The 13535-nt window shown below is 33.0% G+C and overlaps 1 protein-coding gene across 13 annotated transcripts in view; it reads left to right on the forward strand.

The window, feature by feature from the left end:
* The window catches only part of LOC149786357 (protein FAM228B-like), a 116103-nt gene extending 103034 nt beyond the window's left edge, over positions 1 to 13069 (forward strand). For 12 of the 13 annotated variants that reach the window (XM_089976767.1, XM_089976769.1, XM_089976766.1 and 9 more), the window contains one exon: positions 4464 to 13069. In XM_089976767.1, the coding sequence (XP_089832893.1) occupies positions 4464 to 4746 (283 nt within the window). In that variant the 3' untranslated portion in view covers positions 4747 to 13069. The remainder of the gene's footprint in view (positions 1 to 4463) is intronic. The other variant, XM_089976778.1, reaches the window with a different exon arrangement.
* The last annotated feature ends 466 nt before the right edge of the window (positions 13070 to 13535 follow it).

The following is a 13535-nucleotide window of genomic DNA, read 5'->3' on the forward strand; positions in this document are numbered from 1 at the left end:
TAAAATTGCCCGCAAAAGCAAGTGCAGAATTATTCTCCACAAAATATGACTTAAAATTAGTAATGTTACCGTTCTTCACATAGTTTTCATTGACATCTGCTTAGCCTGTCAAAATAAGTGTTTAATAACTATAACATTATTGGGTTTAAAAAATAGTGATAATGATTATAGTGTTAATATTCTGTATTAACTTACAGATGTAAAACAATAGCAATTTTCATGCTAACATCAGACTGTTAAAACATAAATAAAGCTATGAACATAAGAGATACTTTAATCTTTAACTCTCTTCCTTGCCATGATGCCATTCCATCATCAAAGCCACCATAATCTGTAACTATCTTCCTTGCCATGATGCCATTCCATCATCAAAGCCACCATAATCTGTAACTATCTTCCTTGCCATGATGCCATTCCATCATCAAAGCCACCATAATCTGTAACTATCTTCCTTGCCATGATGCCATTCCATCATCAAAGCCACCATAATCTGTAACTATCTTCCTTGCCATGATGCCATTCCATCATCAAAGCCACCATAATCTGTAACTATCTTCCTCACCTTGGTGGCATTCTATGATCAAATTCACTTTCACCTGTAACTAGCTTCCTTGCCATGATGGCATTCCATCATTAAGTCTACTACCAGCAGTAACTATGTTCCTTGCCATAATGGGATTCCATCATCGAATCCATTTTCACCTGTAACTATGTTCCTTGCTTTGATGGCATTCCATCATTGAATCCACTTTCACCAGTAACTATCTTTTTTGACTTGATGACATTCCATAACTGATTCCACTTTCACCTGTATCTTTCTTGCCTTGATGGCATTCAGTCATCAAATCTATCACCAGCTGTAACTATCTTACTCACCTTGATGACATTCCATCATTGAATCTACCACCAGCTGTAACTATCTTCCTTGCCTTGATGACATTCCATCATTGAATCCATTCTCACCTGTAACTATCTTCCTTGCCTTGATGACATTCCATCATTGAATCCACTTTCACTTGTAACTTTCTTGCCTTGATGACATTCCATCATTGATTCCACTTTCACTTGTAACTTTCTTGCCTTGATGACATTCCATCATCAAATCTACCACCAGCTGTAATTATCTTCCTTGCCTTGATGACATTCCATCATTGATTCCACTTTCACATGTAACTTTCTTGCCTTGATGACATTCCATCATTGAATCTACCTCCAGCTGTCACTATCTTCCTTGCCTTGATGACATTCCATCATCAAATCTACCACCAGCTGTAACTATCTTCCTTGCCATGATGACATTCCATCATTGATTCCACTTTCACTTGTAACTTTCTTGCCTTGATGACATTCCATCATCAAATCTATCACCAGCTGTAACTATCTTCCTTGCCATGATGACATTCCATCATTGAATCCACTCTCACCTGTAACTGTCTTCCTTGCCTTGATGACATTCCATCATTGAATCCACTTTCACCTGTAACTGTCTTCCTTGCCTTGATGGCATTCTTTCTTTAAATCCACTATCACACTTAATTGAAACATAACATTTTAGTTAATTTCTTTTTTTTAAATTTTACAAGTGATGTATTTAAGAACAAATTCATCATCTAAAAAAATAATTTAAAATTTAGAGTGCATGCATAAGACTGCCATACAGATGATATCTAATGTTGGCTGTCATATAGAAATCTGTTAGTATTGTTATGATGATATCTTGCATAGGGCTGTCATATAGAAATCTGTTAGTATTGTTATGATGATATCTTACATAGGCTGTCATACAGAAATCTGTTAGTATTGTTATGATGATATATTGCATAGGCTGTCATATAGAAATCTGTTAGTATTGTTATGATGATATCTTGCATAGGGCTGTCATATAGAAATCTGTTAGTATTGCTGTGATGATATCTTTCATAGGGCTGTCATAGAGAAATATGTTAGTATTGTTATAGTGATATTTTGCATAGGCTGTCATATAAATCTGCAAGTATTGTTATGATGATATATTGCATAGGGCTGTTATACAGAAATATGTTAGTATTGTTATGATGATATCTTGCATAGGCTGTCATAGAGAAATCTGTTAGTATTGTTATGATGATATCTTGCATAGGCTGTCATATAGAAATCTGTTAGTATTGTTATGATGATATCTTGCATAGGGCTGTCATACAGAAATGTTAGTATTGTTATGATGATATCTTGCATAGTCTGTCATATAGAAATCTGTTAGTATTGTTATGATGATATCTTGCATAGGGCTGTCATACAGAAATCTGTTAGTATTGTTATGATGATATCTTGCATAGGCTGTCATACAGAAATCTGTTAGTATTGTTATGATGATATCTTGCATAGGGCTGTCATATAGAAATTTGTTAGTATTGTTATGATGATATCTTGCATAATGCTGTCATACAGAAATTGATTATTGTTTTTATTCTGAATGATGATGAATATCATGAACTTTCTCTGAGTGTGCAGCCCAAAGTTATAATTTACAACATTTATCTAAAAATTGTGAGTCATACTTGCAATCTTGTAGAATTTTATACATTAATTAACACTCCTGTAGCAAGTGATATTAGCACTCTGGTAGCAAGTGATATCAACATTCCTGTAGCAAGTGATATCAACATTACTATAATGTGATATCAACATTCTGTAGCAAGCGATATTTACACTCCTGTAGCAAGTGATACCAACACTCCTGTAACAAGTAATATGAACATTCCTGTAGCAAGTTATTTCAACATTCCTGTAATGAGTGATATTAACATTCCTGTAGCAAGTGACATCAACATTCCTGTAACAAGTGATATAAACACTTTGGACCAAAATGTGTTAAAGGAGGGATTCATTATGGTGGGGTTGCTTATTTTTGATTTTAATCTGACAGTATTATTCAAAACTGTACATAATGTTAAGTGCAAGCATCAGGCTGCAGTCATTTACTGGTCTGCTTTCTTTAATACCCTACAGTACATTTTGAAGGGGGAATTTACTTTTTCCTTTAACCATATACATGTTCATTCATTAGTCATTCATCTACATCAGTATACCATATCAAAACTATTTCTTTTGAGAAGTTTTATTGTTGTATTTTTTTCATAAATTTTATTTAAATCTATTTCTCCATTAATTCAATTTTCAGTTACATATTGTCCTAATGGTTTCTAAATAAATTGTTCATGAACTTTCAAATAAAATATTCCTTGTATAATTTAGTATTATCATAATATTTCTTGTATGAATAATTACATTAGTATTTTCCTAATATTTCTTGTACCAATACATAATTTAGTATGTTCATATTTCTTGGCACATTAGCTCTACCAGCATCATTCATTTTATTGTCAAGTTGTTTTCTTCTCAACCAATCTACTTTTTTTATATAGGCACATCAATACACTCTATTGCACAAATATCAGTTAGATATGGCATATACACTCTCCAGTTTTCATAAAGATAGGGATTCTGTGCATGAATATATATATATATATATATATATATATATATATATATATATATATATATATCCTGAATAATTTAGGACATATCCAATGAACGTTTATTTACCTGTACACTCCCTTGGTATTACCAGAGGTATTTTGCTCTATGGCAAAGTTATGGTTTTTGTGTGCAAATTCATTGCAATGCAATAACATTTAAGTTTTTTCCTTTTTGTAATTTATATTTATAAATCAGCTTGGCAAAATCAGTATAACTCCAAAACAATTGTTTTTATTATGTACCTTTATTAAGATAAATTGTAAAGGTATTGAACCTGATCACTGATGCATTTGTGACATCAGACTTCATCTGCTACAATTTTTGTTTATCTGAGGTGACTGAAGGATATTGTATGAGTAGCTGTAAATTGAAGATGTACATACCTTGCATATATCAGTGATTTATTAAGGACTGTTTAATTAATTTCTGTTGCAGGCTGGTTAAGGGAGATTTGTGTAAATTGTATAAGATTCCGCAAGTCAATACATAAGCAAGTGCTTAAGTGCTTTAAAAAACAGAATTAAAGCCTTCCTAAGCACTCATCTGATCCTGTCAATTACACTAATGTAGCATGCTTCTTTTTACAAACCTGTCAAGTACACTAAGATTGTATGCTTCCTTCTATGACAAGCCTGTCAATTACTCTCATGTAATATGCTTTTTTCTATGACAAGCATGTCAGTTACACAAATGAAGTATGCTTCTCTATATTACAAGCTTGTCAATTACACTGGTAATATGCTGGTTACTACGGAAAGCATGTCAATTACACTAATGAAGTATGCTTCTTTCCAGTACAAGCTTGTTAATTACACTATGGTAGTATGCTTGTTTCTATGACAAGTCAGTTATTTACACTAATGAAGTATGCAGGAGGCAGATTTGTGGAGTATTCAGTGACAACCAGTTGAAGTTAAGTGTTAATTATTCTTTCATGTTTCCAGGAGACGAATGCATGGAGTATTCAATGACAACCAGTTGAACTTTGAGGAGTGGTCCAAAATCCAGTACAATCATGAAGCTACAGATAAAGAACTAAAAATCCAAAAGAAACGATCATTCAAAGAAAAGCCACCATTTCAGCCAGAAAAACCACGCAAACAATTTCAAAAAAGGGTGTTTTTCCGTGATCCAGATGAGAAGTGCCCTATAGGAGAGATGATGGCAGTACCTCGCTTTGATCAAGGGCCACATAAAATCAGCATTGGAGTGGGGACCTCAGAATAATAACTGTGTTTATCATTCTATTTAGAACCTCATAATAATAGCTCTGTTGACCATTCTAGTGGGAACCTCAGAATAATAAATGTTTACCAGTCTAGTGGGGACCTCAGAATAATTGTTTACCATTCTAGTGGGGATCTCAAAATAATAACTGTGTTGACTATTCTAACATAGACATCAGAATAATAACTGTGTCTACCATTGTAGTAGAGACTTCATAATAATTAACTGTGTTGACCAGTCTAGTGGGGACCTCAGAATAATTGTTTACCAGTCTAGTGGGGACCTCAGAATAATTGTTTACCATTCTAGTGGGGACCTCAAAATAATAACTGTGTTGACTATTCTAACATAGACATCAGAATAATAACTGTGTCTACCACTGTAGTAGAGACTTCATAATAATAACTGTTTACCTTTGTAGTAGGGACCTCAAGATAATTGTGTTTACCATTGTAGAACATGTACCCAGCTGTGAACAATGAATACACATATGTACTGTTACATAATGTACAATTAAACTACTGTCTACACTAGTTGCTTAAAGCCATAGATAAAATAACAACATATATGTAGATCTGCTGACATACCATGTAATAGCAGATTTTAATTTTATTCCTTTTGCAGTTGGGGTATGTTGTACATGAGAAAATACAGTATCTGAATGTTGTTTTAGTCCCCACAAACAACAAAATATGCACTCTTCACATGATCCCCACAAAAAACAAAATATGCACTCTTCACATGATCCCCACAAACAACAAAATATGCACTCTTCACATGATCCCCACAAACAACAAAATATGCACTCTTCACATAATTCCCACAAACAACAAAATAGGCACTCTTCACATGATCCCTACAAACAACAAAATATGCACTCTTCACATGATTCCCACAAACAACAAAATATGCACTCTTCACATGATCCCCACAAACAACAAAATATGCACTCTTCACATGATCCCCACAAACAACAAAATATGCACTCTTCACATGATTCCCACAAACAACAAAATATGCACTCTTCACATGATCCCCACAAACAACAAAATATGCACTCTTCACATGATCCCCACAAACAACAAAATATGCACTCTTTACATGATTCCCACAAACGACAAAATATGCATTCTTCACATGATCTCCACAAACAACAAAATTGGCACTATTCACACTGCACTTGTTGTTATTTAGAAGTTATTTATGTTTATAATCAATTATAAGTTTGAGTACTTTCCTGGTGTGAAAACGGAAGTTAATCTAGTTACATATCTACCATTTCATATTGAAACTTTGTCATTTGCACTGTTGTCAATGCTTGTAAAAACAAAATCATACCATTGTTTAATACTTGCTAAACATATCACTCATGACATCTGCTGGTTCTAAGAGGGCTCTTAACATCCTTTTTGCCTTTATTGCATCTTGAACTGCAACTATAAATTTCAGTTTTGTCTGTGATATTTTAAATTTTGCTTTGTAGAAATTGTTTTGCTGTTGAGATACAATTTATGATTTTATTTTTATGATAAATATTTTTATACTATGCTTTAGAATAAATATGTATTTTTCAATTAGGAATTTATGCTTAAATCTCATAGACTGCTGTTTTCAATTTCATAGTTGATTTATTCTAGTTCATGCCAAGGTTATATATCATTTAAATGTTTTAATATTTTTCAAGATTTTACTGTTTCTTATTTTAAAATATTTACTTCTATTGTATAAAAGAGAAGAGACAATTTCAGTTCAGAAAAAATAAACAGGTTGGAGAAATTTTTTATACAGTATTAATATATGTATTTCACATATGACTTGAAAACAGTTGTAAGAATTGGTTTACATCATCCCACTGTTTTGAAGATTAATGATATTTTGATATCGAATTTGCAATAGAAATAAATATATATTAAATTGTAAAAAAGAAGCAAGTTGTTAGATGTGATATAAATCGACAGATCTTGTTCTCTAATACATCTTGCCTTCTTAATCAAAACTAACTTAAAATTTTGAAAAACCTTCCTCATTGAAGGAAAAAGAAACTTGCCTGAATGGAAGGTTAAATAAAAGAAACTAAACTGTGATGTATTTCATCTATTATTAATATTTCACATTTTATATTGTATTTTTATTTTCTATAAATATGTTGGCATTCCAAAGACAAAGAAAACTGTATATTTTTAGTGTGTTTTTAAATGGTGATTTGCTGACAAATATGCCATTCAGCATTTGTGTCTACTAGTCACATGGGTGAATGTGTTGTACTTAACTGGTTCAATTTGAAGAATGCATTAAAAATGTGATAGCTTTTCAATATTATGTTTTGTGTAGGTTTACAAAATGAGCGATTCGGAACCCCTCTCCAAGTTATCTACATTAAAATTCATGAAGCTTTGCAGCATGCATTTCTTTTTACAAGTGAATTAAGTGATATGGCTAATGTTAACTTAATATTTTCACCAATATAAAAGACTTTATAAAATACATCTCCATTTGAGGTTTGTCATTAATGAGTTATTTTCTTCATATATACTTTGACACATATGTATTTTAGTTGAACAACTATTTATATTTTATTGCTAAAATTGTGTGCTAGGTCCAACCACTCCCCATGCTGCCAACCCACTTCTTACTGTTCAAAGGGAGACAAACTGAATAAGTAACACATTCACCCTAATGCATACTGTCTATTCCAAGAGAGATAAACTGAATAAATGATCCTGAGTTTGAACCTGAATAGTACATGCGGCATCCTCATTAGAGAGACAAGACAGAGCAAGTGTCATGTGTTGCCAATTTTAAAAAAAAAACTATATCATGCAGGACAATATATGTAAACAAAAACAGGCTAAATATACATAGGTAAAATAACTGGAAATGTTAGCATTGAGAGGATATTTTCTGTTCCTGTGAACAGCTGATCTTGTGTAAAACAATCAGTAATTTAACAACCGTAATCAGGTATTTGATGATGGAAGTAGGAAAATAAATAATGTATGAAGAATGCAATCTTAATTGATTCAAATGTCTGAGTAATATATAAATGAATGGATCTCATTTAAAATGAGCTCAAATATAAGGTTCTCTAAAACTATGAGAAAAAGAATTTTTTCAACAGACTGCAAAGTCCTATAGTAAATGAGTTTGAAGTCCATTCCTCTAGTTTGGCATTTATCTATGATTTCAATAATGAGACATTTTGAGATAGGTTTATGAAATGTCATGTTACATTATATAGTGAAAAGATTCTAATTAGATAAAAATGAAATGATCAGTGACATTTTGTGGTAAAAGAGTCTAATTAGATACATATAACATGATCAGTGACGTTTTGTGGTAAAAGAGTCTAGATAGATACAGATGACATGATCAGTGGCATTTGGTGGTAAAAGAGTCTAATTAGATACATAGGACATGATCAGTGACATTTTGTGGTAAAAGAGTCTAATTAGATTCAGATGACATGATAGTGACATTTTGTGGTAAAAAGATTTGAAGTAATAAATTCCAACCAAAAATGAATTACTGGACATCACATAATACAGTTGATTCTGCCAAGATCTTAAAGCATGAATGAATAATTTTTCCAGTAACAAGATTATATAGTCTTCTACCTGACTTAGGTCACAATTGACATTTTCTAAAAGAAAACATTATAGGATTAAATGACCATGGTTGGGTATTGATCAGTGTGTAAATTTTACCTAATCACTCACAAAGTAAATAAAGTCCAAAGGACTTTATGTAAACTTTGTAAGTGATTAGGTACAGTTTGCACATTGATAAATACCCAACTATGATCATTTAATCCTTATAATTGTAATTTCGTCCTTTCTTTCATCAAATCAACTTATTCCATCAACAATGCATTGTAATTTATTTAGCACATACTTTCCTTTCATTCGCCGCTTCACATCGCCCAATAATACATGACCTGTACATAATCACATGAACTTTTTGACTACTGTCACAGTTACGTTTATTCAGAAACTTCATGCTTTACACCTTAGTCAATGGCTACCGGCGGTTTCAACACATTTAGTTTATTTACAACATTCTTGTTCAATTTTAGTCGGTCCCATCTGCTACATCAGATGACCACGATCTTACATAGTAGCAGCTGATACAGAATGAACTAGTGTGCTAGATTACATTTCCAATCAAACCTTAAATCATATTGGATTTTATCAATGAACAACATGGAAATATGTACAAGATGATGCTATCCCTTACTAGCATAAAGGTAACAATTAAATAAATTGAATTCAGGAATAACATTTTATATAATTCTCAACAGCATTAATACTTATGAAGACCTGTTCATTGATCTAATGTCAGATGAAATGTAACTACTATCACAGTTACGTTTATTCGGCAACTTCATACTTTACATCTTAGGCGATGGCTACAAGTGGTGTCAGCACATTTCTTTTCATAAAAAAAAAATAATGACATTCTTTTTTTAATTTTGTTATGTCCTATACAGGAATAACATTTAATATCTTTTTCATCAGCGTTAATACTTAACAAGACCCTTTCATTTATGTAATGTGAATTAAAGGTGCAGTTGTTAGAAGTAGAGTTGCTCGCAAAACCGGCCATATGTTTTGTTTGGTTGCATAGTTGAGTGCTGGAAGGAATTAATGACTACACATCCAAAATAATTTAAATTAGCAAAACAATCACCTTTATGGATTATTATATACATTTTTCAATGGTGTTAAGTCACATTGGTGGAGATGGCAGTTTTACAATTTAAAAACTTTATTCAGTCTTTGAATAATGGTCTCATAAATATTTGTTTTTATTTTTGTGTAAGTGGTCACATCACACCATGCCACCAACACCCACACACGTTTTTAAAATAAAACAAATTTTAAAAAATTACCATTGAAAACACCAATGCCCCATTTTGTGTTTCGTTTAGTAGCCTCTGAGTATTGCTTTATTTCAATAGCTTTTAAGCCCTCAGATAATTTCTTGAATCTTGGTTTATATCCCTCAGCAGCCTCAAAATTTACTGGCCCAGTTCCCACACTATTAATGTTGTTGTGTATGACTAAGGTGATTGAGGTCATGGGGTGCTTTTGAGGGAATTTATCAATCTGTTGTTCTGTTTCATTTTCAGTGTTTTGTAACATCCATCGCATTATCGTCAAATCCATCTCCGTCTGCTTCAATAGCTGCTATTATTTCTTTTAACTCCTTGTCATCTAATTGTTAAAAAAACTGCAGAAAATTGCAGCGAAAATTCAGCGTAATTGGCCATTTTGCATGACTATGTAGCAGACAAATGCCAAATTGTAAACTACGCATTTCAATCAAAGAATATTAGAAAAAGTATAAGAAGGGTATAATTTATGTTTATTTGCTGAATAAAAAATTTAAAAGATGAAACAATCATTTTACAATGACATGTCTGCAATGTTTATTTATATTGCAAACAGTACAAAAACCAAAAGTAGTCCCAGAATTTATCGATGTGTAAAAAATTCCAGCTCTGTATCACGTGACCATTTACAGCCAATCATATTGCAGAAAATCCATTTCATTTATAAAACTTGGAATTATTACCTAATGGAAAATAACCTTCTAGAAGGTTCGTAATGTTTACAAAATAAAATTTTAGTTATAATTACAAGTCTGTTACTAAAATTGTAAATAAAAAAGTGCAGTAAGCATGCTGGTAGACCCAGCAATTCAATGGGAATTTCCTAAGTTTAAGACTGAGATTGAGATAAACATGTTTACTACAAAACCTCTATCAATAATTCAATGATTTTAGTCAAGTCCAACATACATTGTCACATTATCAACAGCATATAATTAAATTAAAATAAGAAATAAAAAAACTACCAAAGTAAATTGAATATGCATAACACATGGTACGTGACATTCTGTGCTGAAAGGGCCTAATTAGATAAGATGACATAATTAATAAATTCATGTAAACGATAGCTTGTATCAATATTTGGCTAATGACAGCCAGTTGTTATTTGATTTTGCTTTTAATGGATTGTATTGCCAGATTCTCAAGCATTCTTTTTTGCATACTACTGATATAATTCTTATACAGATCTATTTTCTTACTATCAGTTTTAGTGAATGCATATATGGCAAACCAAAAGTGCCTTTAATTTGTATTTATGCAATGTATTTACATTCTTTTTTTTAGCTCACCTAACCAGAGGACATTTGAAGTTTATGGCATGGCTTTACATCCATTGTCAATACCTCCATATTTGCTTTTTTTAACTTCTTTATGAAAATATGTACTATGATGTTGGATCAAACTTTTCAGGAATGTTCCTTAGGGCATTCTGTACCTAAACTGGGCTTGGGGTGGCACTGATGGCAATGGTGTGGCTTCCATAGCAATCATATGTACAACCAATTTTCAACTTCTGTACAGTTGAGCTAGTTTTGATCAAACTTGGAATGAATACTTCTTAGGATATGATCTGTCAAAATTCTGTTGAAGTGGCTCCCCCTAGCAATGATGTGGCTTCCTTAACAACCATATGGAAAACCAATTTGGTACTTCTCTACAACAAATGAGCCAATCGTGACCAAACTTGGTAGGGATTTTTCTTATGATGATGTCTGTCAGAACGTCTGCGGTGGCTCCTTAGCAGTGATGTGATTTTCATAGTGTAGCGGAATTCTTACTCTCCCTTGGCTGCACTATCCCGAGTTTCAGGACAGGTTTATTTGGAATGATACCTGGCTTTATGTGTCTAAGGACTGGCACAATAGATTTCTACTCTAGCGCAGGATACTGTCTTATTCCTGGCTTCTTGTTGCCAGCTGGGTTACTGAATCATTGACTGAGTCATCCTCTGGTAGCCGACTGTGTCGTTGATTCGTCAACTTGGTTGGAATTTTTCAGATGACATGTTCTATCAGAATTATGTTCTGGATGGTCCCCCTAGCAACAATGTGGGTTGCTTGTCAAAAAAATATGTTTTCTAAACTTTCTTTGTCCAAATTGGAATCTATAGGAATGGTGTGGCTTTTATAACAATGATAGGAATATTCCTTTAGATATGCAGTGCCAGAAATGTGTTAGGCATGGTTTCCCTTTTAACAATACGACATCCATACTAACCATGTGGAAGACCTACAAATGATTCACATATCCCATCAATTATAGATAATTTGTTGCTAATATTTTCAAAAGAGCCTCATGGACCAGTTTTCTCTCCAATACTACCTGACCATATCAGCCCAAATATGATAGGTCAACTGCTAGAATCAACATTTCATACTGATATAAGCCGAGTGGTCTAAAGCGCTCTCCGTTACGGATCACTGCCATCTCACCTCTGTCTACGTAGGTTCGAGTCTCGGATTCGGCCAATGTGGGTATGTGAGAAAGCTTGCCAGTAGCTTCTCGAGGGTCGGTGGTTCTTTCCGGGGATTTCCCGGGTTCTTCCTCCACCATTAATACTGGCGCCATGTATAGCCTATCGTGTGCTGAAAAATGGCGTTAAATCCTACAACAACAACAACATCATATTGATATAAAAGATGCCAATACAATACCTGATTTAACTTGAGTTGCTCAAGGTAGAAATACAGTAAAACAATGCAAGATACCATCAATTTCAAACAAATAGCTGGAAATTATGCTGACGTGTGTCTTGCCACCCAAGTTACCCACTGAATTATTACATATACCTTTTCAGCCAAACTATGTCAGGTGAGTGATGTCAGTTCCAATTAGGCCTCTTGTTTAATTTATGCCTCGTAAACTATATTCAGCTGTAATCTGTGTTTTTTTCTCTGTGATAAAGACAGAGTCATAGAAGAAATGTCATCATTTGTATTAATGATAATCATAAATGTTTCAGTTTTAAGAAGTGTCGGGGTATGTTGGTTTCTATCAGAAATGAACCAACCCATCATAATGTTATTTTTTCAACTAATACTTGTTAGATTAGGATGTATTTTTTTGAGCATCTTTATTGTCTAACACCATGCATGTACTGTATATATTCACTTACAAGATGAGCCAAATGACAAACAACAAAAATCCTGATCTGCTGTATCATAATGCACCTGCATATCAGGGTCATGTTGTTTGATTACTTCTAACAAACAGCAGTTGAACTCATCTTATAAGCAAGTATATATGGTAATATACTGGTTAACTTGTTGTTGTGATATTTAATGCAACACCTTTTAAAACATCAACAACAAATGAAAGGTATAGCATTCAATTGTCTCTGGATTCCTATACTAGTTTACAAAATATTTTGTTGTGTGCTTGCTTACTGGATATTTTTGGATTAAAATTTAAACAATAGAAGAGTGAAGCGTACCATTTTGGTTCTCATTACTTATCTTTTCTGCATTATGTTGAAGTAATAGGAAGTTGGAAAAAGACTTTAAACAAAGCAAAACTGATACAGAACATAAAAATGCTATTCTTTTTTACAGATACACAAGGGGCACTGGAGCAGTTTTGAGATTGAGGCGGTGACAGACAGGAGATGGGTGTGGGAGGGGGTTTCCCATTCCTGTGGGGATCGGGTCTGGGTTTCCTCCACCATGGATTTTTTTAAAAGTTAATGCAGGAAATGGAGCACTTTATAGCATTTTAAGCATATTCAAATTAAAACTTAATCAGTTTTGTTTCTTTATTTTAATACATAAAGCCATAAAAACAATGATTTAAAACTCCAGTTAAAATAATATTTACATTAGCACTTCACTTCTGATTCAAAACATCCCAAATATTGCCTGGCATGTTTCCTTACATTTTGCAAAGTCATCTGCGATAACAC

Source organism: Sinohyriopsis cumingii, chromosome 12 (assembly GCF_028554795.1).
Source record: "Sinohyriopsis cumingii isolate HCF-2022 chromosome 12, ASM2855479v2, whole genome shotgun sequence".
Taxonomy (NCBI): Eukaryota; Metazoa; Mollusca; class Bivalvia; order Unionida; family Unionidae; genus Sinohyriopsis; species Sinohyriopsis cumingii.